General features: G+C 55.5%; 1 protein-coding gene across 4 annotated transcripts in view; it reads left to right on the top strand.

The window, feature by feature from the left end:
• The window catches only part of PCNT (pericentrin), a 97,041-nt gene that overhangs the window by 7,149 nt on the left and 67,212 nt on the right, over positions 1–22,680 (top strand). For all 4 annotated transcript variants that reach the window (XM_029214213.1, XM_029214211.1, XM_029214212.1 and 1 more), the window contains exons 3-14: positions 1,121–1,198; positions 2,854–3,055; positions 4,619–4,674; positions 5,588–5,762; positions 6,211–6,347; positions 8,247–8,358; positions 9,825–10,068; positions 10,321–10,399; positions 14,904–15,060; positions 15,841–16,046; positions 16,760–17,211; positions 18,499–19,021. In XM_029214213.1, the coding sequence (XP_029070046.1) occupies positions 1,121–1,198; positions 2,854–3,055; positions 4,619–4,674; positions 5,588–5,762; positions 6,211–6,347; positions 8,247–8,358; positions 9,825–10,068; positions 10,321–10,399; positions 14,904–15,060; positions 15,841–16,046; positions 16,760–17,211; positions 18,499–19,021 (2,421 nt within the window). The remainder of the gene's footprint in view (positions 1–1,120; positions 1,199–2,853; positions 3,056–4,618; positions 4,675–5,587; positions 5,763–6,210; positions 6,348–8,246; positions 8,359–9,824; positions 10,069–10,320; positions 10,400–14,903; positions 15,061–15,840; positions 16,047–16,759; positions 17,212–18,498; positions 19,022–22,680) is intronic.

Below are 22,680 nucleotides of genomic sequence, written 5' to 3'. Positions count from 1 at the left end.
ATATGTTTTTGGTCTGTTTGTTTGTTTTGGCCACACCCTGCGGCTAGTTCCCCAGCGAGGGATGGAATCCCGCACCGCCTGCAGTGGAAGCTCGGAGTCCTAACCACTGGACCATCAGGGAAGTCCCTGAATTGTCATGTTGAAAGCAGGCTACTGAGATGGCCTCTCCAGTCACTTAGAAAACTGAAGGGTGGATGAGTTCACTGTTCCTCGTCCTTCTAGGTGGCTCCCTCATTCTTCTGTTTCCTCATTATTTAAGGTGGTGTTGGCATGGTTGGGAATAATTGAGTGTGACAGAACAATCCTTAGGATGATGAAATAGCATCATGATATGGGAGAAGCAAGGTTGCTCAGATCCGTTTTGTGTCTTAGATAAATGCAGGGGTCCGGTAGTAATTGCAAGGTAAAATGTTTTACTCTAGAAAAAAAAAAAGTAAATTTTCTCATTGTTCTTTGGAAGACCTGTAAGAAGGAATAAAATTATGCCAGTCCTCTCAAGCAGTTATAACTGACCAGAAAAGAAACCTGATAAGTGCAGTTAGGTCCAGCAGACGCTAACGCTTACCCTGACAGCGGCAGAGTGATGTGTGGTCGGGGCTGGAGGTGCAGGTGGACATGGGGGTGGAAGCCGCCCGCGAGTCGCCAAGTCGTGCGTACCGAGCCTTCCTGCAGATAAAAGCCCCAATTCTTGTAAACTTATGGGTCAAAACTATTGGGAGAAAATTCATTGGAAAGCTTTAAACTCAATTTTGAGGTGATTTACAAAAAGAAACTAAAAATACTATTCTGCAAATTATTAAGGAAAAGATTTATCTAAAGGAAAATCTTTAAGATGAAATATTTGAATTTATATAAAATTAAGAGCTTAGAAAATATGTGTTGAGCAACTAAAGTTTAGTGATTTGCGTTAAGTACGCGGTGAAATAAAAGAAGCAGAATTCGTTAAAAATCGGGCAGCGACATCATTAGGGAAGCAAGTTACATAAAGAATGTTTAGAGCATGAGATTTGTGTAGAAGGAGAGTAGTGCAGATGGAACTGGCGGGCCTGGAGGCGGGCGGGGCCGGGGGGGGTGTGTGCCCCTGGAGCCGCTGTGGATGCTCCTGGCCCTTCCCCTCCAGCTGCAGGAGCCCGGTGGAGCGGGGACGCTGCAGAAGCTGGAAGACGACGGTCCGGAGCAGCCTGGGGTGATGACGAAGGTATGCCTTTCCTGGGTTCTCGGTTAAGGTGTGTCCCGGTTGAGGACGCCTCCCTTGCGTGCGTGGGGGCCGGAGCCAGCTGAGGAAGCTGGAGGCGGTCTTCCTGTGACCTTTGATCTTGGTGGTGGGCATGGAAGGGAGAGTCGCCCTTCCTTCACTGAGGGTCCTGTGGGGTCAGCGTGCCTCCTGGGCCTGGCCCTCGATGCCCATGCCCATGTGGGCAGCCCTGCACGGGAGACACACTGGGGGACGGGCTTGCCGGCTGGGCGCTGGTCTTACCGTCCCAGTTCGTACCACAGTGCTTGGTGTGACTTCCATGAGTGTTGAATTGATTACTTTTCTTTAATCCATTTTTTTTTTTTTTTTTTTTGGCGGTATGCGGGCCTCTCGCTGCTGTGGCCCCTCCCGTTGCGGAGCACAGGCTCCCGATGCGCAGGCTCAGTGGCCATGGCTCACGGGCCCAGCCTCTCCGCGGCATGTGGGATCTTCCCGGACCGGGGCACGAACTCGTGTCCCCTGCATCGGCAGGCGGACTCTCAACCACTGTGCCACCAGGGAAGCCCGCAAGTTTAGTTTTTAGTCTGCATTGTTGCAGGAGAAGTCTAGCTCAGAGGAGGGCCTGGCAGGGCCTGGAGAAATGGTCTCTAGTGGGGTCCGTAAAACCCAGCCTTAAATACACATTTCATACTTGTTTTAAACTGCGACTTGTAGCATCTTTGTGGAAAAGTACACAAAGCTTAGACATAGCCCAACAGATGAGTACATCGTGAACAGCACGTGGTCTCTACAATCCGGGGGCAGGGCGGTGCTGGACCCTGCTCCCTGCTGCCCACCCTGAAGCGAGCACCCTCCTGGCTTCTGTGCCGATTCTGACGTAGAGCTTTGTGTGAATGGATCAGACGTGGTTCTGGTCTTCTCTCTCCTTTACCTTCAGCATCTTTGCATCCTTCTATTTGAGATGTGTGCCTGGTGAGCAGCATAGGGTTGATTTTTAACTGACTCTCACAATTACTGGGCAGTGAATTCCCTTATATCTAATGTAATCGCTGATGTGCTTGTACTTACGTCAGACGTTTAATTGGGCTTTCTATTTGTCCTGCCTGTTTTGTTTCTTTCTTTTCTCCTTTTTGCCTTCTTTGGATTATTTTTTATCAGGGGATTAAAAAAAAATTCTCCCTTTGTTCATTTTGAAGTAATAATATAACAGTTTCTATTCTTTTAATGGTGAGGTTATTAAATACAACATATATACTTATCTAAATCTAAATTTAATCAACAGCTTCACCTTCCTCTTGCATAGTAATTACTGAAGCTCCATTTATACTCCCTCAACCTCCGTTTTTGTCACAGTCCTTTTCTTAATTGTAAAGCACTCATAAATTTTACCATCTTAACCACTTTAGGTGCACAGTTCATTGGTGTTTGTACATTCACACGGTTATGCAACCGTCAGCACCATCCGTCTCCAGAACTCTTCTCATCTTGTCAACCTGAAACCCTGTCTGCTACGCGACGCCCCCCAGCCCCTGGCAGCTGCCATTCTACCTTCTGTCTCTGTGACTTGGCGATCCTACATGCTTCACGGCAGTGGGGCAGTGCAATCGTGTAGTTGTCTCTTGGGCCTGGCTTATCTCACTGCACTTGGTGTCCTCCAGGAGCTGGAGCTGGAAGTGCTGCGCCTGAGCCTGAGCGACATGCACACGGCGCGGCTGGAGCTGACGCAGGCGCACCTGCAGCGCGAGAAGGAGGCGGCGCTGGCCGAGCTGCGTGCCGAGCTCGCCGGGCGGCACGCGCAGGAGCGGGCCCTGCTGCAGAGCCGCGCGTGCAGGGAGCTGGAGCTGGTCCGGGAGGAGGCAGGTACGCTCGGCGGCCGGCCCGCGGGTGTCGTCGGAGGCGCCTGGCTTCTGTGCTGTGCTTGGGCCTCTGTGCGACCAGGCCTCGTGGAGCCCAGCCCCGTCCCCGCCCCCGCCCCTGTCCCCCCCTGCGCCCTGTGCCAGGTGGTGGCTCAGGTGCCTCTCAATCTGGCGATGTGCTGGCCTCAAGGTGAACTTATATGATTTCATTTTAATGTTTCTTGGTATATCTTTCGTTAGTCCTTTTTTTTTTTTTTTGTGGTGCGCGGGCCTCTCAGTGTTGTGGCCTCTCCCGCTGCGGAGCACAGGCTCCGGACGCACAGGCTCAGTGGCCATGGCTCACGGGCCCAGCCGCGATCCTCCCGGACCGGGGCACGAACCCGCGTCCCCTGCATCGGCAGGCGGACTCTCAACCACTGCGCCACCAGGGAAGCCCTGTTAGTACTTTTTGTAAAAATCATACATAGTAGTTTCATTGACCTGTAGTTCATGTACCACATGATTCACCCACTTAAAGTGTTGAAAAGCAGCTCTTTGGTGGCTTTTCGTGTTTTCATGCTTAGAACGTTCTTCCCCCGGAGAAGAGACCCTGGCCCGTTTCCCTGTGATCTGCCCCGGTTGCAGAGTCTCCCTCTCCTGGGGGCCCACCCACCTGGAGGAGCAGCCTTGTCGGTCCTTTGATGCCTTGCCTGTTTCTTCACCTAGATTCAGGCAAACACAAGGAGATAGTTCCACGTCCTCCCCTGCTTTTGTTAAATTTTAAAAATATGAAATATGCCTTCCTTAGTTAGGCCTGTTCGATGCTGTTTCCTCCATGTGCACCCCTGGGAACGGTCCCCCCGAGAGGCCCACCCTGCCGTCGGGTCCCTGAAGCTCTGCTGCAGGTGGGGCCCCTGTGGACCCGGCGGGACCTGCCATCGGAGGCTGGCTTCTGGGCCTTTGCGTGATTTCTGGAGTTGTCCAGGCCGCCTTCCCCACGCCCTCCTCGCGCCCAGGGCTTGCTGGCTGTCACCTGGTGCTATTCCTCCCCAACCCCACGCTTGGCCGTGCCCGCTGGTCCAGCCTCCTCTGCCTAGCACCTCCTTTCTTGTGCTTCTTCTCTCAGGCGGGGAGCTGTTGGGACCTAGAACGTCTTTACCTCTCTCCATTTACTTGTGGTCCAGCACCCAGCCTGGAAGCTGGCTCAGCGGGATCCTGGACTACGGGGCCCTGGGTGCACAGTGGCCTAGTGTGGAGTGGATGGGCCGAGGTCCCCGTAAGCAGAAGGATGATGCAGGCTCAGCTCTCAGTGATCTGTGAAGCCCCAGAGTTGGCCTCGCCCGGTCCTCCTGGACTGTCGCTCTGGCTGGACGTCACCCGTCCTTTGTCAGGCATGAGTGTGATTTGCTAATTAACCCAGACATCATCACCTGCTTGTTTCTCACAGACGTGTCCTGTCCTGTTAATGTCAGCAAGTGTTCGGTGGAGCGGCCAGAGGTGCCGGGAGCCTTCTCGTTTCCTGGGGGATCAGATTGTGGAAAAGTCTGAGCTGCGGTGATCTGAGCGACTTTTTATGTTTCTCTTGCAGCTGACCTGAAGGAGAAGCTACAATCAGAAATGGAGAAAAATGCCCAGATGATAGAGGTACACAGGATAAGAAAATTCATTCCGTGTACGCGGTATTTCCCTCATCCCCACCCGGGACCCCGCCCCTTGATTCTAACAAAATGCAGTCAGAGCTGGAGTCGCGGGGGTGAAGCATGATGGGCTGCTTTCTCTGTACAATGTGAATTCATCACAGCAGCTGGTTGTGGGTTTTTGTGTTGCCTGGTGTGATGCGAGTCTCTTTCCTCCCATCTGGTTCTGAGCAGCCCTGTGGCGCGGCCCTGGCTGTGCTTGGGACACAGACCTTGGTCCTCACGGACGGGAGATGTGGACGCCACAGAGGTGGTGATCAAGTGACGTGTATGGGCCTCGGGGAACCACGGGGGGTGGGGGGTGGGATGAGCGTGACTCTTGTGACCCATCCCTTTCTCAAGGCTACACTTGTAGAAGGGCCGTCAGCGCTGGTGATGGCAGAGGAAGTGTGTAGTGTTAGGGGATGTGTGACGTCAGGCTGAGGGGAGCGGTGTGCCCTGGCCACTCTGGACAGGCGGTGGGTGGAGGATGGCCTTGTGCCCCAGCCCCTGCCCTCTGAGCTGGACAGAGGGGACTCGTTTCTTAGGGCGCCTGGGACAGAGCCTGACCCCGTCAGAGCTCGACGGTGTCGCTGTAGTGCCCGGGTCTTGCGTGGGGGACGGATGCCTGTCTTGCCGGCCGAGTTCCTGTGCTTTTGCTCAGCGACCAGTTCTGTTTCTGGCAGGTGGCCCTGGTTCTCGTGTCCTGGGCTGTTTGCCTGCAGGTGCTGCTGTTCCTGTGTGACTGGACGTCCCGAGCTGTGTCCTGTACTCGCAGTCTGGTCTGGGTGGGGGTGACGGTTTTCGAATGCGCAGTTGAAATTTTTTTACCGCAGTAATAAACTGTTGGCCATCATCTACTTTTTCCTTATTTAAATTAGACCCTGAAGCAAGCCTGGGAATCCGAGAGAGACTTGAGCTTAGAAAAGCTACGCCGAGAATTATCGGAAAGGCATCGGTCAGAACTGGAGAATTTACAAAACCAGTTTAAGAAAGAATTGGCAGAACAGAAGGCTGAGTTGGAGAAGGTTTTTCAAGACAAAAATCAGGCTGAATGTGAGTCTCTCATTAAAATGAGCAAGTTTGGAAGGGGACTGAGTTTTCGTGTGTCGTCCCAGAAAAAATGCCATGTGACTGGCTGGCAGGAGAGTCAGCCTTGGGGTCCCTCCTCGTTGGTCACAGGCATCTCAGGTTCCCTAAACCTTCCAAAACCTTCATTTCAGAGAAATCTTTTGCAAACAAACAAAATCTTCTGTTCTTCTACTAAATTGCTACTGAAAAAGTAGTTTGTGATTGTTCCCTTTCTGTTACACGGTGGGGCCCAGTGGTCAGTAGATGCTGTCTGCTGGCCTGTGGCTTCCCTTCCCTTCCTCCCTGAAGAGAGCAGAGTCCTGAGAACGGGGTCTGGAAGAGCCTGGGGGGCCCGCCGTGCCTGCAGCCTCCCCTACTGAGGAGGAGGACGCTGTGTCGTCACAAGCTGAGTGAGGCCCGTGCCCGTCTCCAGTTTCCCTTCAGACTCAGGAGGCTCAGCACGAGGCGGCCCTGAGCAAGTTACACGCGGACCTGCAGTTGGAACACTGCCAGTACGTGGAAGACCTGGAGCTGAAATTCAGAGAAAAGGAAAAGGAAAAGCAGCTTGAGGTAGAGGCCTTGTATGAGGGGCCTGGGGGAGATCTCGGATTGGGGTCCTTTCACGCTCTGTTGTTGCCTAAAGCTTAAGCCCTAATATGTGTATGTTTGTGTTTATTTCTAAATCGAGGTATAGTTCATTTACAATACTATGTACATCTTAGATGGACAACATAGTGAGTCACAATTTTTAAAGATTGTACTTCATTATAAAATATTGGCTGTATTCCCTGTGCCGTACAGTGTATTCTTGTAGCTTATTTTATACACAGTAGTTTGTACCTCTCTCCCCATCCCTCTCCCCAGTGGTAACCACTAGTTTGTTCTTTATGACTGTGACTTTTTCTGTTTTGTGCACACATTCGTTGTTCTGCTTTTCAGAGTCCGCATATAAGTGACACCACACGGTGTCTGTCTCTCTCTGACTCACTTCACTCAGTGTGGTGATCTCCAGGCCACCCATGCTGCTGCAGATGGCAGCGGGCCTTTTCTGTGGCTGAGCCGTGTTCCGTTGTGCATATGCACCGTATCTTCTTTATCCGTTCGTCTGTCAGCGGACGCTTAGCTTGCTTCCTGTCTTGGCAGTTGTAAATAGTGCTGCTATGAGCATTGGCTGCATGTATCTTTGCGAATTGGTGTTTTCATTTTTTCAGATATATACCCAGGAGTGGGGTTGCTGGGTCATATGGTAGTTGTATTTTTAGTTTTTGAGGGACCTCCATACTTTAAGCCCCCCTTTAAAGAGACCCTCAGTATTTGGTGGATCTGGTAGGGAGCCATGTCAGGATATAGAGTCTGTGACTTTGACTTAATGATGGTGTTCAGTCCTACACCTGGAGAATTCGTGCCCTTGACGGGTGCCCCTGGGATGTCTACAGGCTCCAGCCGTTAGGGGTGCAAGGGCACATGCTCTGACCTTGACTCAATAAACAAGAAGTTAGCAAGAAACATTTCTGTGGCTCACGTATTCAGAACTCTTTTCCATTGGAACTTTACATACCGAAATGTGGGTGATGTGGCCAGATCTCACTCAAGGACCTGAAGGGCCTTTATCACCAAGACCAAGAGTCAGGCAATGCCCCAAGCACTGGTTCAAGGAATTAGAAAGGAAATAACTGGAAGACGGAGTTAGCCGAGGCCCGTGTGTGGGTTTGCAGGGAGGAGAGTCGTGGAGCCCAGGAGGAGCCGCGTCTGCGGCTCTCGCACCTGCTTCTCCCCGCTCTCCTCCAGACACAGGCCAGCTTGGCCGGGCAGGACCAGGGCCAGGCGGGCCCCTGCGGGCTGTCCCTCATCCAGGGAGAGAGGCGGCCGGAGGTCACCTTCTGCCCTGTGCCCTGGGTGAGGGGAGGCCCGTTCCACAAGGCAGCAGAGCAGCCACAGGCCAGCACCGCCCACGCTCCCCCGGAAGCGCTCGGCCCTGTGCTTGTGACTTGGGGTGCTGGGTGGCCACCCTGACCCAGGCCCCGGGAGGGCAGGTGCAGCCACTCTCAGCCCCGGCGGTGCAGGGCCGGCTGGCACTCGGCACACACTTGGTGTGCAAGCTCTGTTCATCCCTGAAAGAGTCGCTTCCCGGGAAGGTTGGCCAGGGAACGTGGAGAAAACCACACAGGCCACACGAGGGTGAGGGACCCCGTGGTCACAGATGGAGGGGGCCCATCCACCCCCTCCCTGACAAAGTAGGGGGACAGGTCTCTGCTGGGAACGAGGCCGAGGCCTGGGAGGCGTCCCCATGAGAGGCCGCGGTGGCCACGGGTTCCTCTGGTCCGCTCTCGGGGCCTCCTGGAGGTGGGTGGGCTTGAGCTGAGACTGCGCGTGTTCACCTGGTGCCCATCGGGTGCTGCACGGGTATCACCGGCACTGCCTCGGGCCTGGGTCTTGGTCGGGCTCCCACACCACCGCCTTCTCTTCCAGTTGGAGAACCTGCGCGCCTCGTACACGGAGCTGCAGGCCCAGTCACAGGAGGAGATCCGGCGCCTGGGGGCCCAGCTGGAGTCTGCAAGGTCCAGCAGGCAGGAGCCGAGTGGTGAGGAGCCTCGCGTTCAGAATCCAGGTTCCCAGCGGCTAGGGCTGAGCTCCCCCTGCTGAAGCCCCGAGCTAGGACCTAACGGTTTTGCAGGCCCAAGAAGGTGGCTTAGTAAACTTCTGTGAATTTTGAGGTCTGCGGCTTCACGGTGCAGAGCTGCTGGTGGCAGCCTTGGCTTCCTCGTAGGCGCGTTGGTGAGCAGTGACTCTGGCAGCCTGTGTCCTCGTGTGGACACGCACCATTCACGTGTGCGACTGGGCTCACGCTGGGGCTTGGTTGAGCGCTGTTGAAACGCAGTTCTCAGTGGGCATTCGGGTCATGGGTGTACACTGCCTCCTGGGTCCTGTGAGCTCACCTGCGTCAGGTGTTGTCAGGCTCCTGGGGGCCTGAGCTCTGGTTTGGGAGGGTGATGCCACGTTTACTGAGGGCAGCTCACCTGGGTCTCCCCCTCACAAGATCCCAAGTCAGAGGGGTCTCTGCTCGCCGGTGGCACCTTCAGAGGGAGGAGGTCACAAGACACGGGGCAGAGAGACGTGGGCTTGTCTCTCCAGACAGGCCTGGAACTGTAGGGTCTGCCCTTGTGCGTACATGTTACTGAGGAGCAAAGAGCAGAGTTACGAGAGGGGACCCGCAGTAACACCTGACGGTCTGGGTGGGTGGATAGGCCTCCCGTCCCCACCCCAGCCAGGCTCCGGGCAGCCGCAGGCGGAGCTGGCGGACTGACCTGTGGGTGGGCTTCAGGCGTGCTCTCACACACAGTTTCAGCTTGTGCGCCTTCCACTGCACCCTCCCCCGTGCGTTTAAGGACCCTCATGGGGAACGTTGATTTGGGATAGTGACCTGTTTCCATCCCTGTTACTTGAAGGCTAATAACTAGCTCTGGTGGACTGGCTGGCAGCACCCTCTGGGTCAGAACTGTGAGGCTGACAGTTCTCTTACGGTCTGCATTACTGTTCTGTTGCCGTTAACAAAATACCACCAACTCAGCAGCCTGAAACCACCCAGGGTCACCCACAGCCGAAGTCCAGACGTTGGGCTGGGCCTTGGCCTGGCTCCCTCGGTCGGCAGGGTCCCGTCCCTGTGCTTGTAGGACCGAGGTCCCATTTCCTTGCTGGCTGTCGGCCCAGGGGCTGTCCCCGTTCCTCGCCACGCGGCCCTCTCGTCTTCAGAGCCCCTGCAACACGTGGAGTGCTTCTCACACTTCCAATCCGCCTGACATCTGTGCCGGCCTGAGAAAGCTCTCTGCCCTCAGGGCTCTGGGGTTTACTGAGGCCGCCTGGGTGGTCTCCCTGTGCGAGGCCCCCTGTGCCACGTAGCATAAGCCCTGGAGGGTCCATTCACGGGTTCTGGGATGGGGGGACCTTTTACAGTTCTGCCCCCAGCACCACACTGCAGGCTCTTAACTAGCTTCTGATTTCCCCTAAGTGTTTCATTTTGAGATGATGGCTTACTTTCATCCTGTAAAGAGTTACCCGAGCAGCTCCTGGCCCAAGCGTCTCACGTGGAGGGGCTAGAACACCTGACGCGGGCCTTAGAGCAGCAGCAGCAGCAGGAGAGAACCAGGCACGAGGCTCAACTGGAACAGCTGAGAATCTCTTCTGAAGAGAAGTTGAGGGAGGCTGAGAGGGGCCACCAGCAGGACCTGACCCTGTCACAGCAGCGGCTGCAGGGCGGGAAGGACAGCTCCCCGCCGGAGGCTGTGGGAATCAGGTAAAGCGGCGCAGGAGGACACGTTTATGATCGGGTCTAGGCAAGATGACACTAAAGCTGGGCGCCGGCCTGACCTGCGCGCAGGCTGCGGACAGCGCCGTGCTGCCGGGGTGGGTGGGCGCCAGCCCCGCTGCGCCCCCTTGCCGGCGGTCATCCTGTCCTCGGCACAGAAGCGGGATCCCAGGGACAGCGGAGTTCGGTGGAGGGGCACCCGTGTCAGGTCGTTACAGCACGGTTTCTCAATTCATCCAGTGCCTGTTCAGAAGAGACGCCTGAAGAAGAAGGAAGAGACCGTCTTGATCAACTCGGCCTTCAGCTGGAGCAGCACGAGGTGATGGGACACTGTTGTTTTGTTTTGAGGTCTAGCTGCCACAGGACATTATGACATGATGACTGGATGCCTGGGTGTGCTGTGAAGGGTCAGTCTGGGTAACGTCTACCACCACACAGAGGTAGAGTTTTTTTCCTTGCGCTGAGAACTTTTAAGACCCACTCTGTTAGCAGCCTGTAGAGACACAATACAGCATTGTTAACTGTAGTCCTGTGCTCTACACGACACCCCAGGACTTTTTATCCTCAAACTAGAAGTGTGCATCTTTTGACCCCTTCATCCATTTTGCCCACAGCCCCTCTCCCACCTCTGGCAACCACCAGTCTGTTCTCCATGAGGCGGGTTGTTTAGATTCCACATAGAAGTGAGATCAGACAGTATTTGTCTTTCTCAATCTGACTTATTTCACTTAGCATAACACCCTCAAGGTCCATCCATGTTGTCACAGATAGCAAGATTTCCTTCTTTTTTATGGCTGAGTACTGTTTCCGTTGTGTGGATGTACGTACGTGTGTGTGTGCCACATTTCCTTTATCCATTCATCTGTTGGTGGACATTTAGGTTGCTTCCATATCTTGACTGTTGTAAATAGGGTCTGCTGTGAACGTTGGGGTGCGTGTGTCTTTTCCAATTAGTGTTTTTGTTTTCTTTGGTTAAATACCCAGGAGTGGAATTGCTGGATCATATGGTAGTTCTTTTTTTTTTTTAACATCTTTATTGGAGTATAATTGCTTTACAATGCTCTGTTACTTTCTGCTGTGTAACAGAGTGAATCAGCTATATGTATATGTATATATCCCCATATCTCCTCCCTCTTGCGTCTCCCTCCCGCCTTCCCTATCCTTCCCCTCTAGGTGGTCACAAAGCACTGAGCTGATCTCCCTGTGCTATGCGGCTGCTTCCCACTAGCTATCTATTTTACGTTTGGTAGTGTATATATGTCCATGCCACTCTCTCACTTCGTCCCAGCTTACCCTTCCCCCTCTCCATGTCCTCAAGTCCATTCTCTAGTAGGTCTGTGTCTTTATTCTTGTCCTGCCCCTAGGTTCTTCAGAACCATTTTTTTTTTGATTCCATATGTATGTGTTAGCATATGGTGTTTGTTTTTCTGACTTCACTCTGTATGACAGTCTCTAGGTCCACCCACCTCTTTGCAAATAACTCAATTTCGTTTGTTTTTATGGCTGAGTAATATTCCATTGTATATATGTGCCACATCTTCTTTATCCATTCATCTATCGATGGACACTTAGGTTGCTTCCACATCCTGGCTATTGTAAATAGTGTTGCAGTGAACATTGTGGTATATGACTCTTTTCAAATTATGGTTTTCTCAGGGTATATGCCCAGTAGTGGAATTGCTGGGTCATATGGTAGTTCTATTTTTAGTTTTTTAAGGAACCTCCATACTGTTCTCCATAGTGGCTCTATCAGTTTGCATTCCCACCAACAGTGCAAGAGGGTTCCTTTCTCTCCATACTCTCCAGCATTTTTTGATGATGTTCTATTTTTAATTTTTTGAGGAACCTCCATACTGTTCTCCATAGCGGCTGCACCAGTTTACTTTCCCACCAACAGTGCACGAGGGTTCCCTTCTCTCCACATCCTAGCCAACCTTTGTTATTTGTTGGTTTTTTAATAATAGCTATTCTGACAGGTGTGAGGGGGTATCTCATGGTTTTGATTTGCATTTCTCTGAGGATTAGTGATGTTAAGCATCTTTTCATGTGCCTGTTGGCCATCTGTGTGTCTTCTTTGGAAAAGTATCTGTTCCGGTCTTCTGCCTGTTTTTTATTTAATCAGGTGGTTTTTTTTTTTTTTTTTGCTGTTGAGGTATATGAGCGTCTCCATAAACATTGAGAAAGGTTGTGTTTCATTAATCTTTAGTTGGGAACTGGACTGTCTTTATGTTATCAAATCTGAATTTCCATCCTTTTCACAAAAGCTTCCTTCTGTGACACTGACAAGCAGAGGGAGGCTTGTTTTTGTGTCTCTGGTGACTCCACAGGCTGCATTGTGTCTGCTTGTTTAAAACAACAACCCGAGGCTCATGGCATGACTTGGAGGCGGGTGGCTGGCAGGTCGGGTCCTGCCTGCATCCCATGCAGGCGCGGTCACACTGCCGCTCTCCACAAGCTCCCCAACCGCCTGCGTCGTGCGTGTTGATGACCGGAGAGTGAAACGCTGGGGTGAGTGCGTGCTGGGCATCTTTTTATTGGCCTTTACGTTTCTCTTCGTTGAACGGCCTCCATGCCGTTTGTTTCTGGCATCTCTAACCTTTGTGGGCAGCGGTGTTCACACGGCTCTCTGTGACAGTGGAAGCCTTCTGCGCCTGTTCTGATGCGGAGCTCCGGGGAGCCAGTGGCTCCCCTGTCCTCCTGCCCCTGGCGCTGGCGGTGGAGGTGCCGCGCTGTCGGCATGGCTGGGCCTCCGGCCGCGCTCCAGGGAGTCCTGAGATGGCAGCTTGTGTCCACTTTTCACACCAGGAACAGGCAGGGCCTTGACTCTGTCTCCACTTCTGGGAAGTCTTGAGCGGCCGTTCAGTGTGTTCGGACAGCTGTTCCTCCGTGTGGTTTGTTCTCTCTCTGACACTCCCGCGAGCTTCACGCTGCACCTCCAGGCTGGAACCACCGGTTTCCTTCAATTCTCATTTCTCTTTTTATGTTGCTTTAGGCTTTTTTTTGGGGGGGGGGGAGATTTTTTTCTGCCCTCTCCTCTAATTCTGCAGTTGGCTATCTTATTTCCATTGTCATTGTTAATTTCTGGGGCTTTGCCTTCTTGTTCTGTGTTCTTTCCTGTGTCCTCTGCTCAGCGTCAGGGACGGGGTGTCTTTGGTCTCCTCCCCGAAGGCGGCCGTTGGTGTTAAGAGGCCTCTTGAGGCTCCGTGTAGTTCCTGCCGCGCCTCCGTGCGTCTGCGTCTCTGTGTTGTGTGGGACATCTGTGGTCCGTGCATTGGTTGGTGACCTGAGGCTGTGCCGTCACGAAGCGTAAGGCACCGTGGGGTCTTGGGGGGCTGTCTGACCAGGCAGGCTCCACCTGGGGGCTGGGGGGTGGCCTCCCCTCCTGAGGCCATTGGTCTCTACCAGCCTCCTGCTGGGGTCCCTGAGAAGAGGGGCACAGTGGGGTCCCCACGCCAGTCTCCCTGGTCCACAGCCCCTGGGGGTCGTGCAGTCACCTCTGTGCCCCCTGTACCCGCTTCCCAGCCTCCCGGGTGTCTGGGCAGCTCTCAAGCGGCTCCCCGTTCAACCTCTGTGAGCATCCGTGATTCCCGTCTTCCAGCAGTTGGTCACCTTTGGCTTACTGATTACCTCTTTCACCGTTTCTTCTCCTCATAGGTTTTATGAATTAAATTATGTCTCCTATCATCTGAGGGAATATAAAAACGATAGAGTATACGTGTGTTTAAGCAGAAGTCCCGTGTGTGGGCGCGTGTGTGGGCGCGTGTGTGGCGCATGGCATGTGCGGTGTGTGTGCGTGCGTGGTGTATATTTGGCGTGTTGGCGCACCATGTTGACTGAGGGTGCCTGGTGGAGGTCCCCCAGGTGGGTTTGGGAACCCCCATGCCCCTCTGGTCGGCGCCGACCCCTGGCCAGTGTCTCTCTGGCTGCAACCGTTTGGTTGTCCCTGAGGCTGAGTGTCCTTTGGCTTGTGTGGCCGTCGCGGCCACGTGTCTGCCCTTTGCTCAGGGGCCGGGAGCCCCTTGCTCTCGGCTCCCGCCCTGTCCCCAGGCTCCAGGCACAGCAGGATTTCCCTGTGTTTATCTTTGCTTTTGTCGTCTGCAACTGGCTGCTGCCTGGTGGGGGTGAGGTGCTGGCCCCCTTTTCTTTCCCGGGATGGCGAGTCGCTCTCGTCCGACTTGCTGGGAAGCCTGACCCTTGTCAGCCAAGTTGTGTCGGGGGCGCTCGAGTCCACCCGTCAGTCAAGTCGTTTTCTCCCGTGACCGTATGAGGACTCCGGTCTTGACTTAAAAGATAACTCAAGCTTATTGAGAGCTGGACATTTAGGCTGCCGTGGCCTCTCTGTGATTTTGAGGAAGATGGGGTGACTGGTTGCATCTTGAGGGCACAGGAAACGTTGACACTGCCTCGAGCCCCTCGGACCCTGCACTCCAGAGCGTCGTCCTCGGGGGGCAGGCCCAGCACCCGGCTCTGGATGGGAAGCGCAGGGCAGGGCGTGAGGAGAAACCCGGGAGCCGCAGGTGGAGCAGGGCGCCTTGCACCAAGGCCCTGGCCATGTGGCTGGTCCCGGAGGCCTGGCCCGGGGTGCGGAGGGCGAGGGACGGGGGTCCGGTGGGGGACCCAGTGCCCACAGCTTGGCGTCGGTGGAGTAGGCCCGCCTCCCTGCTGGAAGCGAGACATGGGGCAGCAGGCGGCGTGCCCATGCGTGGCGAGGGTCCGTGGGAGGTTCCGTGGGGGTGGGTCCCCTGGGGGGTTCCCTGGGAGGCAGGGATTCAGGAACGAGGCTGACAGAGTCATTAGAAGGTTTTCTCTGTGATTTCCCAAAGGAGAGCCTGGGGTTGCACACACAGCTAGAAGGAAACCACCAGCGCCAACTAGCAGCGGGGAAGTCCTTCCAGGAAGTCCAGCAGGAGGCGGGCCTCGCGGGGACCCAGGTGTTGGAAGGGGAGAAGCATGTGGGGCCTTCGGAAGAGCCCGGCCCAGGTGTGTGCCTTCAGTGCCGCTGGGTCGCTGGGAGTCTGGCCTGCAGGGGACGTTCTGGGCGGTGACTGATTCCCACGAGAGCCACCTGCACACACTGGCCGTTCACTTTGCAGTGTGGGCGCCGTGGGCCCTTCCTCGGGGGTTGAGCAGGCCTGGGCATGTCAGGAGAGGGCCTGCCCGGGGTCACGGGGACGGAGAAGCTGTGGTCATCCCCGGGGATGGTCAGGGACCCAGGAGAGCAGACGTAAGGCCGGCCCTGGACACAAGCCCAGGAGAGGGTGGGTCCCGCGTAGAGCTGAGGGGGCAAGGCAGAGGGTCCCACCGTGAGGGCCGGCGGCTCAGGGTCCCCGCCAGGGGAAGAATGCGGCCCAGAGAGCTGGGTCACGCCTGCTGGTGTCTTGCCCTCCCTGTTCTCCTTCCTGTGTGAGGGGTGCCCCACGGCCGCTGCTCGGCACATTCCTGCCAACCGGTGCCTTGGCCACGCTTGGCTCTTCATCGAGCCTGGGACGGTGATGGGCTCTGGCCAGAGGAGCTCTGGGGGTGCCAGGTCACCCGGTACCCAGGCGGAAGGAGGTGTGGGCCGCTCAGCACGGGCCTGCTCGTCTGGGCCTGGGGCTCAGTGACCACTTGGCTGTAGATGGGTGTGTCATGTCCACTTCTGACACCAAGCCCACACGGGGAGTTTCAGGATCTTCGTGCAGTTGTCTGAGGCTTCTGAAGGTAGGTGTCTAGTCTGAGTTGCGGGTCAGCCTGACGGTCCTGCCCCCTGGTCCCCTGCAGAGCTCGCCCGGGTGCCCCTCCTGTGTGCACACAGCACGGCCTTGGAGGTGGCAGCCGGAGACTTGGGTCTGGAAACCATGCACAAGGCTCATCTCCTGCTGCTTCTGACGGAGCTCAAGGAAGAAATCGACCTCTTAAAAGTAGAAAATAGAAATTTACACGAGAAATTGCAGCACGAAATCCGCCTAAAAGAGGACTTGGAGCAAGTAAGTTGAAACACCTCACCACTCTGCACTTCCCGCGTCCACCGGGGCCCCGTGTTAACCGGTCAGGGTCAGCGCAAGCCCCCGAGGTCCACCACGCCCTCCACCTGGAGCAGTGTTTGCTTGCTGGGTGCCTTCCTCGGGGTTGGGTTGGGATGCCACCTGAGCTGGGGCCCGAGTGTGCTCCTTACAGGGGCCTCCAGTGCTCAGGGCAACTGGCCGGGGTCCTCCGAGGGGTCCCTTGTAGAACCTGGAACGTTCATTGTGCAAGTCCAGAGACTTGGCCTGGTGCTGTTTGCTGCTCTCCTGTGGCTCCGTCCTGGCTGGTGGTGGTTCCTCTGTCTGGGGGGTTGGCCTTCCCTTGACGGGAGGCCCCGTACGTGTCTGATCCCCTGGGCTGGTCTTGGCACCGCAGAGGAGCTCCCCTTTGCGTGTGTGTCCAGACCTGCCAGCCCCAGAGGTAACAGTCGGGGCCAGGTGCCGGGATGCAGACACGTTTTACTTAAGCAAATAGTCTTATATTTGTGCATTTTAGGCTCCTTTATTCCCATCAGGATAAGAAACACTGCCATTGCTCTGTTCATCGCGATATGTTATGGAACTAGTGCTTGTATGTTGTGGAACTTCTCTATCTTCAGAGATGGATTTGGGTCGTTGCTGCCAGTGATCTTTTCATTTAATTTCCTCCTTCTTAAATAAAATTGTGCTTTCTGCAGGTGAAATGTACTTTAGTTGAAGCCCACCAGGAAGCACTGAAGAGTGCTAAGGAGAAGCTTGAGCTAATGAGACGAGAACTCGGCGAGAGAGAGGCCGAGTGGGAAGCCACGAGTGAGGACCCGAGGAGCGGGGCCGAAGAGAGGCCGATGCAGCTGCTCCTCGAGCTGCGGGAGCAGGCCGAGTCCGAGAAGCTGTCCATGATGCACAGGTTTGAGCTTCGAGAAGCCGAAATGAGGCAGCTGCAGGACCAGCAGGCAGCCCAGATCCTGGACCTGGAGGGGTCGCTGATGGAGCAGCAGGGCCGCCTGAGGCAGCTGGAGCTGGGGCTCTCGGGGGACGAGTCTCTGCAGTGCAGCCAGTGTGGCCGGGAGCTGGGCGGTGGTCTGGCCCCCACGGACCGGGACCACCTGAAGGAGGACTGTGCTCTCCAGCTGCAGCTGGCCCAGAGCAGGTGGGTGACGTTCCTGTGGCCGCCCGTTCAGTACGGAGCCGCCTGCCTGCCTGGGTGAGGCCGGTCCCCAGGAGGGCACGCGTGGCTCTTGGGGCTGCGGGACCTGCTGGCAGCAGCAGCACCCCCGTCCTTCCTGTGGAGCCCCTGTCCCGTGATCCACGCTGCCCTGCATGCATCTGTGACAGTCGTTTGTGTTCTTTGCACGGTTTACGGTTTCAGTAGCAGAACTTCAGCCTCATTTATCATAAGGACGTGTGGTTCATTTCTGAAGTTTCTTGTGTATTTTAAACTCAAACAGATTTTTAAAAAAAAAATAAAGAGTTTTTCTGAACTATGTATGTACTTCTCTGAAGCTTTAAGTTGATTTAGAGTGTGATTTGGTTTGCTGCCTCTTTGCACATCTGGGCTGTAGTGACCAGGGGTGTTGGTGAGCCCTGGTGTCACCGGAGCTACTGTTGGTTTTGCTGCTTCTCATGCGGCAGCTGCTCCCCAGCGTCATGAGGCAGGTGCAAGAGCTTCTGCTCTGGGGTCTGAGAACTGAGTTCAAATCCTGACCCACTGTGTGAGCTGGAAGGACGCAGGCACGGTGGACACACTCATGAGGCCTTAGCGCCCTCCTGCATGGGCTGATCAGTGGAAAGGCTTTCGTGGTCTGGTCCACAGTTAGTACCTGAATCCCATCCCAGCTCTTGTCACTCACCTGAACGTACCATGTGGTGCTAATGTGTAATGGGTGCCCCGTAGAGATTCTTCCCTGCTGGGGTGCTGGGTGCTTCAGTTAGAGGGGCGTCTCCCTGCTTCTGTGTTTGCTAGCCAGTGTCACCTGCAACTCATTTAATTCATGCCCCTAATTCACCCCGAAGGGGTTTTGGGGGTCTTTTGAATGCTCTTTGCAGCCCTGTTGGCTCCTGTAAACGATGCCACTGCCCCTTCCCTGTTGAGGTCCTCTCCTTCCCGAGGAGCGGTCACACCTGCTTCCCTGTGGTGTCTGTGGAAATGTGTGTGTGGTTTCTTGCTGGGTGTCCTGTGTCCTCTACTTCAGCCTGTGACCGGGGACGCCTGGGCTCTGGCGTCCGAGCTCCTCTGGCTTCGTGGGCCCCTTGGCTCTCCGTTCACAGCTGGCAGTGAGGCTCAGACCACCTGCAGCCCCGGGAGGTGGAAAGAGCAGGGAAAATCTGGGCACGATGGTCTCACCAGTAGAAAGTGGTGTCTCCTGTGAGGAATGTGAGCTTGATGCTTTTGTGGCTGCACGCTGGCTGTCCATGTTCACTTGGCTTGTCTCCTCAGGTTTTTAGAAGAACGTCGAGAAATCACAGAGAAATTCGCTGCAGAGCAAGACACCTTCCTGCGGGAGGCCCGGGAGAAGCACGCCCGCGAGCTCCAGCTGCTCCAGGAGGGACACCGGCAGCACGTCCTGTCCTTGACGGCGGAGCTGGAGACCCGGCACCAGGCTGAGGTGGATGCGCTGAGGGCTTCTTTGGAGCGAGAGTGGTGGGCTCTCTCAGAAGCCCGCGTGGCTGAGCTGCAGACAAAACACGCTGCGGAAATCAGTGCTTTGGAGACCAGACACGCGTCACGCCTGGACGCTTTGGAGTCGCGTTACCTGTCTGAGATGCAGACCTTGCTGGGCCTGGAGGAGCAGCTACAGAAAGAGGATGCTCCTCACCACACGGTCTTGACTTGGGTGTTAGAGAAGCTGAAGCTGAAACACGATGAAGGGCCCCAGTCCACAGAGAACAGCCTGAGAGCGGGAGAGAACACAGAGCACGTGGAGGGTGTGAGAGCCTCCTGGCTGCGCGGAGCTCGCCAGGTGAGGTGCGGGGCTTTGCCCTTCCCCAGGACTGGTGTCTTCTGTTGCCCATGTGTGTCAGCTGCACGTGTGTGTGTGTGTGTGTGTGTGTGTGTGTGTGTGTGTCCCAGGGACAGCGGTGGGTTTCCTGGTGAGGCGGGTACAGAACAATGAGTTTTACATGTTTTTTGGTCCCAGGCTCCTTGGTGAAGGCTTTGGATCTCTGATCCTGGAAAAACGTGCGCCTGTGCCTGCGCACAGTGTTCCCTGTGAGATTTCAAAGGGTTCAGAGCGCTCCTTGGGGCCTCTACCGATTTCTGCGAGATTAAACCCTCTGTCCTGTGTCAAGAGCAGCAACTGTCCCCTTGGCAGGTGCTTTCAGCGGTAGTATGAAAGGAGCTTCTGGAGACGGCCCCATTGCCCTGGCCAGCGCTCCCGTTTCCTCATCTGCAGACCCATGGCACTTGTACGTCGCGAATAGGATGCATTTATTTGGCTAGAACATCATCACGTAGTGGGAATTCAGTGTGGGGACGGGCTGCTCTGGGCCCACTGGGCCAGGTGTGCGCGCCAGGCACTCAGGAATGATCCTGTTCTGGCGCCTTCATACTTTTGTCACGTATTTAAGAAGTAGATATTCAAAATTACAAAGCAGGAAATCTCAGCCTTGGGAGAACACAAGGACCAGGTAGAACCTTCGCTCGTGACTGAGACGTGCTTTATGAGATGTTCCCAGGGGGGTTTTAAGCTCCTTTGCTCCTGGTTTAGCTTGTTTAAGGATGGAAGGAAAAAGGCAGCCTAGTGCTGAGAGGTGTGGTGGCTTCATTTTATGCTTCGGCTCTGCCTGTCCTGTGTGGTCTGCACGCGAAATCTTCCTTTTTTTAAAAAAATGTTTCTTTATTTGGCTGCACTGGGTCTTGGTTGCAGCACGCGGGATATTTGTTGCCGTGTGCGGGATCTTTAGTTGCGGCGTGAGAACCGTTGCGGCATGTGGGATCTAGTTCCCTGACCAGGGATTGAACCTTGGCCCCCTGCTTTGGGAGCATGGAGTCTTAGCTACTGGACCACCAGGGAAGTCCCTGCAGGCGAGATATTGAACAAATTACCCGAGGGCTGAGCACATTCCACCTGGGGTCATGAGCCTCTGGCCTGTCCTTGAATTCGGGCCCCAGGGCAGGTGTCACAACTCCTCCCTGGGAGTTGTCCTTTTGGTGTGAATTTGGAGCGCTGTGGTACCCCCAGGCCAGTCCAGTGAGCTCTCAGTGTCAGCTTCAGTTTCCTCCCATGCAGATGGATGTGTGGGGAAGGGGGCTTGTTCCCAGCCTGTGGATTTAAATTAGATTCCCTGGGATTATAGGGTTTGAAGAAGATGAAGTTCTAAAAGAATATCAAGAGGAAGAAGTACGCATTTTTTACACGAGAAAGCTATGTATTTTAAACCATGGCATAATTTTATTAGTGTAAAACGCACTTGTAGGAAGCACGTGGAGCGTTCCCCATCTTGCAGGTGGGAGGTGTGTGTGGGAGGCAGGGCCCTGGGGACTCGCTCTCTGCAGGTGGAGCTGGTGTGGCCTGCTGAGGGCCTGCCCCTGGGGCAGCAGCCAAAAGCAGCCGTGCAGGAGCTCAGGGCCGGGCATGTGGCCGAGAAGCAGGAGGCTCCGCAGGAGGGGGCCCCACAGGTTCCTTCTGGGCAGCGGTGGCTTCAGGGATGGCCTGGAGGTCAGGCTCTGGCCCCCACAGGGATGCCGGTGACATCAGCAAAACCGCTGGGCCTCCTGAGGCTTCTCCTCGTGACCAGAGCCCTCGGGCATACGTGAGGCCCGCAGTGGTGTGGACGCTGGGCAGGCCTCACACCTGCCAGGAGGGCCCGGGGCCTGTGCTCAGTAGGGGTGGGGTCTCTCAGGGGCTGCCTGTGCCAGGTGCCCGGCAGGAGCTCCATGTCCTCTGCATCCCATGCTGCACCCCAAACCCTGGGGCCCATGGTGCAACCCGGGGGCACAGCCCTGCACAGTCTCCGCCCAAGCGCCCTCTGGCCCGATGTCCTGTCTTCTTTGTTCTCATGGCGCCGGACACCTGCTGCCTGGCAGTTTCTGGAACACCCTGGCTGTGACCTCCTCTGAACTTGGCCTTGTCCCCCACCTGGAAACTCCCACTATTGCCTCTCTTTCGTCAAATCGTTTTCTCCATGAGCCCTTCCTTCTGGGATGGCCCCTCCGTCCGGGACTCATGGCCCCGCGCCCTGTGCCCTGCATGGCCCACGGTGCGTCCCCTGTGGAGCGCGTGCCACGTGTTGCGCTCCTCTCGCCTGCGCTCTGCTCAGCGGCGGCCCAGGCCCAGAGCGGTGCCCAGACCGGGGCTCCAGGGCAGTGCGCCCGGGAGGGTTTTGCTGCCAGGGACCCCGTCCTGCACACCTCTTCAGGGCAGTTGTTGCCGAGGTGCCCGTGGCCCTGCCACACAGTGTCGCTAGGATCTCGGAGGTCAGGTGGGCAGTAAGGACCTGACCGAGGGCAGGGCCCCTGGAGGGCAGGGCAGCAGCAAAGTGCCCGGATGTGTCCCATGGGGGCCGTTTGGTGGAGGCAGCTGCCCTGCTCTAGGTTGACCGAGGCTCGCGGGGAGCCCGGGGGCGGGCGGTGTCGGGGGTCTGCTGGGGCCAGGGAGAGGGCCTGTGCCTCTGGACCCAGGGGAGGCTGGAGGAGGCAGTGGCTGTGGAGGAGGATGGAGCAGGCGGGCTGCTTGGGTGTGTGGGTGACGTGTGTCCACGCAGAACAACCACCCCCGGCAGCTGCTCTTAGGGATCGGCACATGCTATGGGCTCTTCTTTAGATTTTTTTTCTTTTTTTTTTGGTTCCTCTGGGCGGCTTGCAGGATCTCAGTTCCCTGACCAGGGATTGAACCCAGGGCCAGGCAGTGAAAGCGCTGAGTCCTAACCACTGGACCGCCAGGGAATTCCCACTTCTTTGGATTTTTAACTTTGCGCATCACCACGTTTATAAGCAACATGTCGAATTGCGAGGTCGAGGTTACAGTGGAGTCTAACAAAGCAGTTGGAATACGCGGGGCTGCCATGGAGGCTGGGACCTGGCCCGGGTTCTCGTGACCCGTGTGGGGCTCACACCCCTCAGTGCCCTTTGCATTGACACAGGATGGCAGAGGTGTGTGCGGACGCCATGCAGCCAGGCCCCACGTGATGTCACTGCTCCGCCTGCCCGCCCTGCATGTGTGTAGTGCACACGCGTAGCACACATGCAGACGTGTGTATGCACGGAATTCTGCACACCATCCTCGCAGGGCTTGAAAAGCCCCTGGAGTCCATCTGAGGACACTTGGCTGGATGCCCCTGAGGCCCTTCTGCCTTGGTGTTCGTAGATTTGAAATACTTGTGTCTCCGCATCTTCTGGTCTTTCTGGGGGTAAGGATAACTGGTGTTTTTTGTGAAGCATATGTACAAACTTATTGAGGCTATAAATTTTTGTAGGTACTTTTTCTGTGGGGTTTTTCAAAAGGACGTGTTAATAGCTCATTTTGAACCGTAAAATAAGGCCTGGCATTCGCTAGGTTTCCTAGGTTAATAGTCAGTGCTCTTAGCTGTGTATGTACATATTGACCGATCTGAAATTAGCATGTAACCTGTTTTTTCACATGGAAGTTCCCAGAATGAGAATTAGTGGATTGGAAAAAAA

The sequence above is a fragment of the Monodon monoceros genome, unplaced genomic scaffold (assembly GCF_005190385.1).
Source record: "Monodon monoceros isolate NGI ecotype Baffin Bay Population unplaced genomic scaffold, NGI_Narwhal_1 Super_Scaffold_11, whole genome shotgun sequence".
Lineage (NCBI taxonomy): Eukaryota > Metazoa > Chordata > Mammalia > Artiodactyla > Monodontidae > Monodon > Monodon monoceros.
The sequence above is the reverse complement of the archived record's forward strand: the minus strand, read 5'-3'. Positions and strand labels throughout refer to the sequence as shown.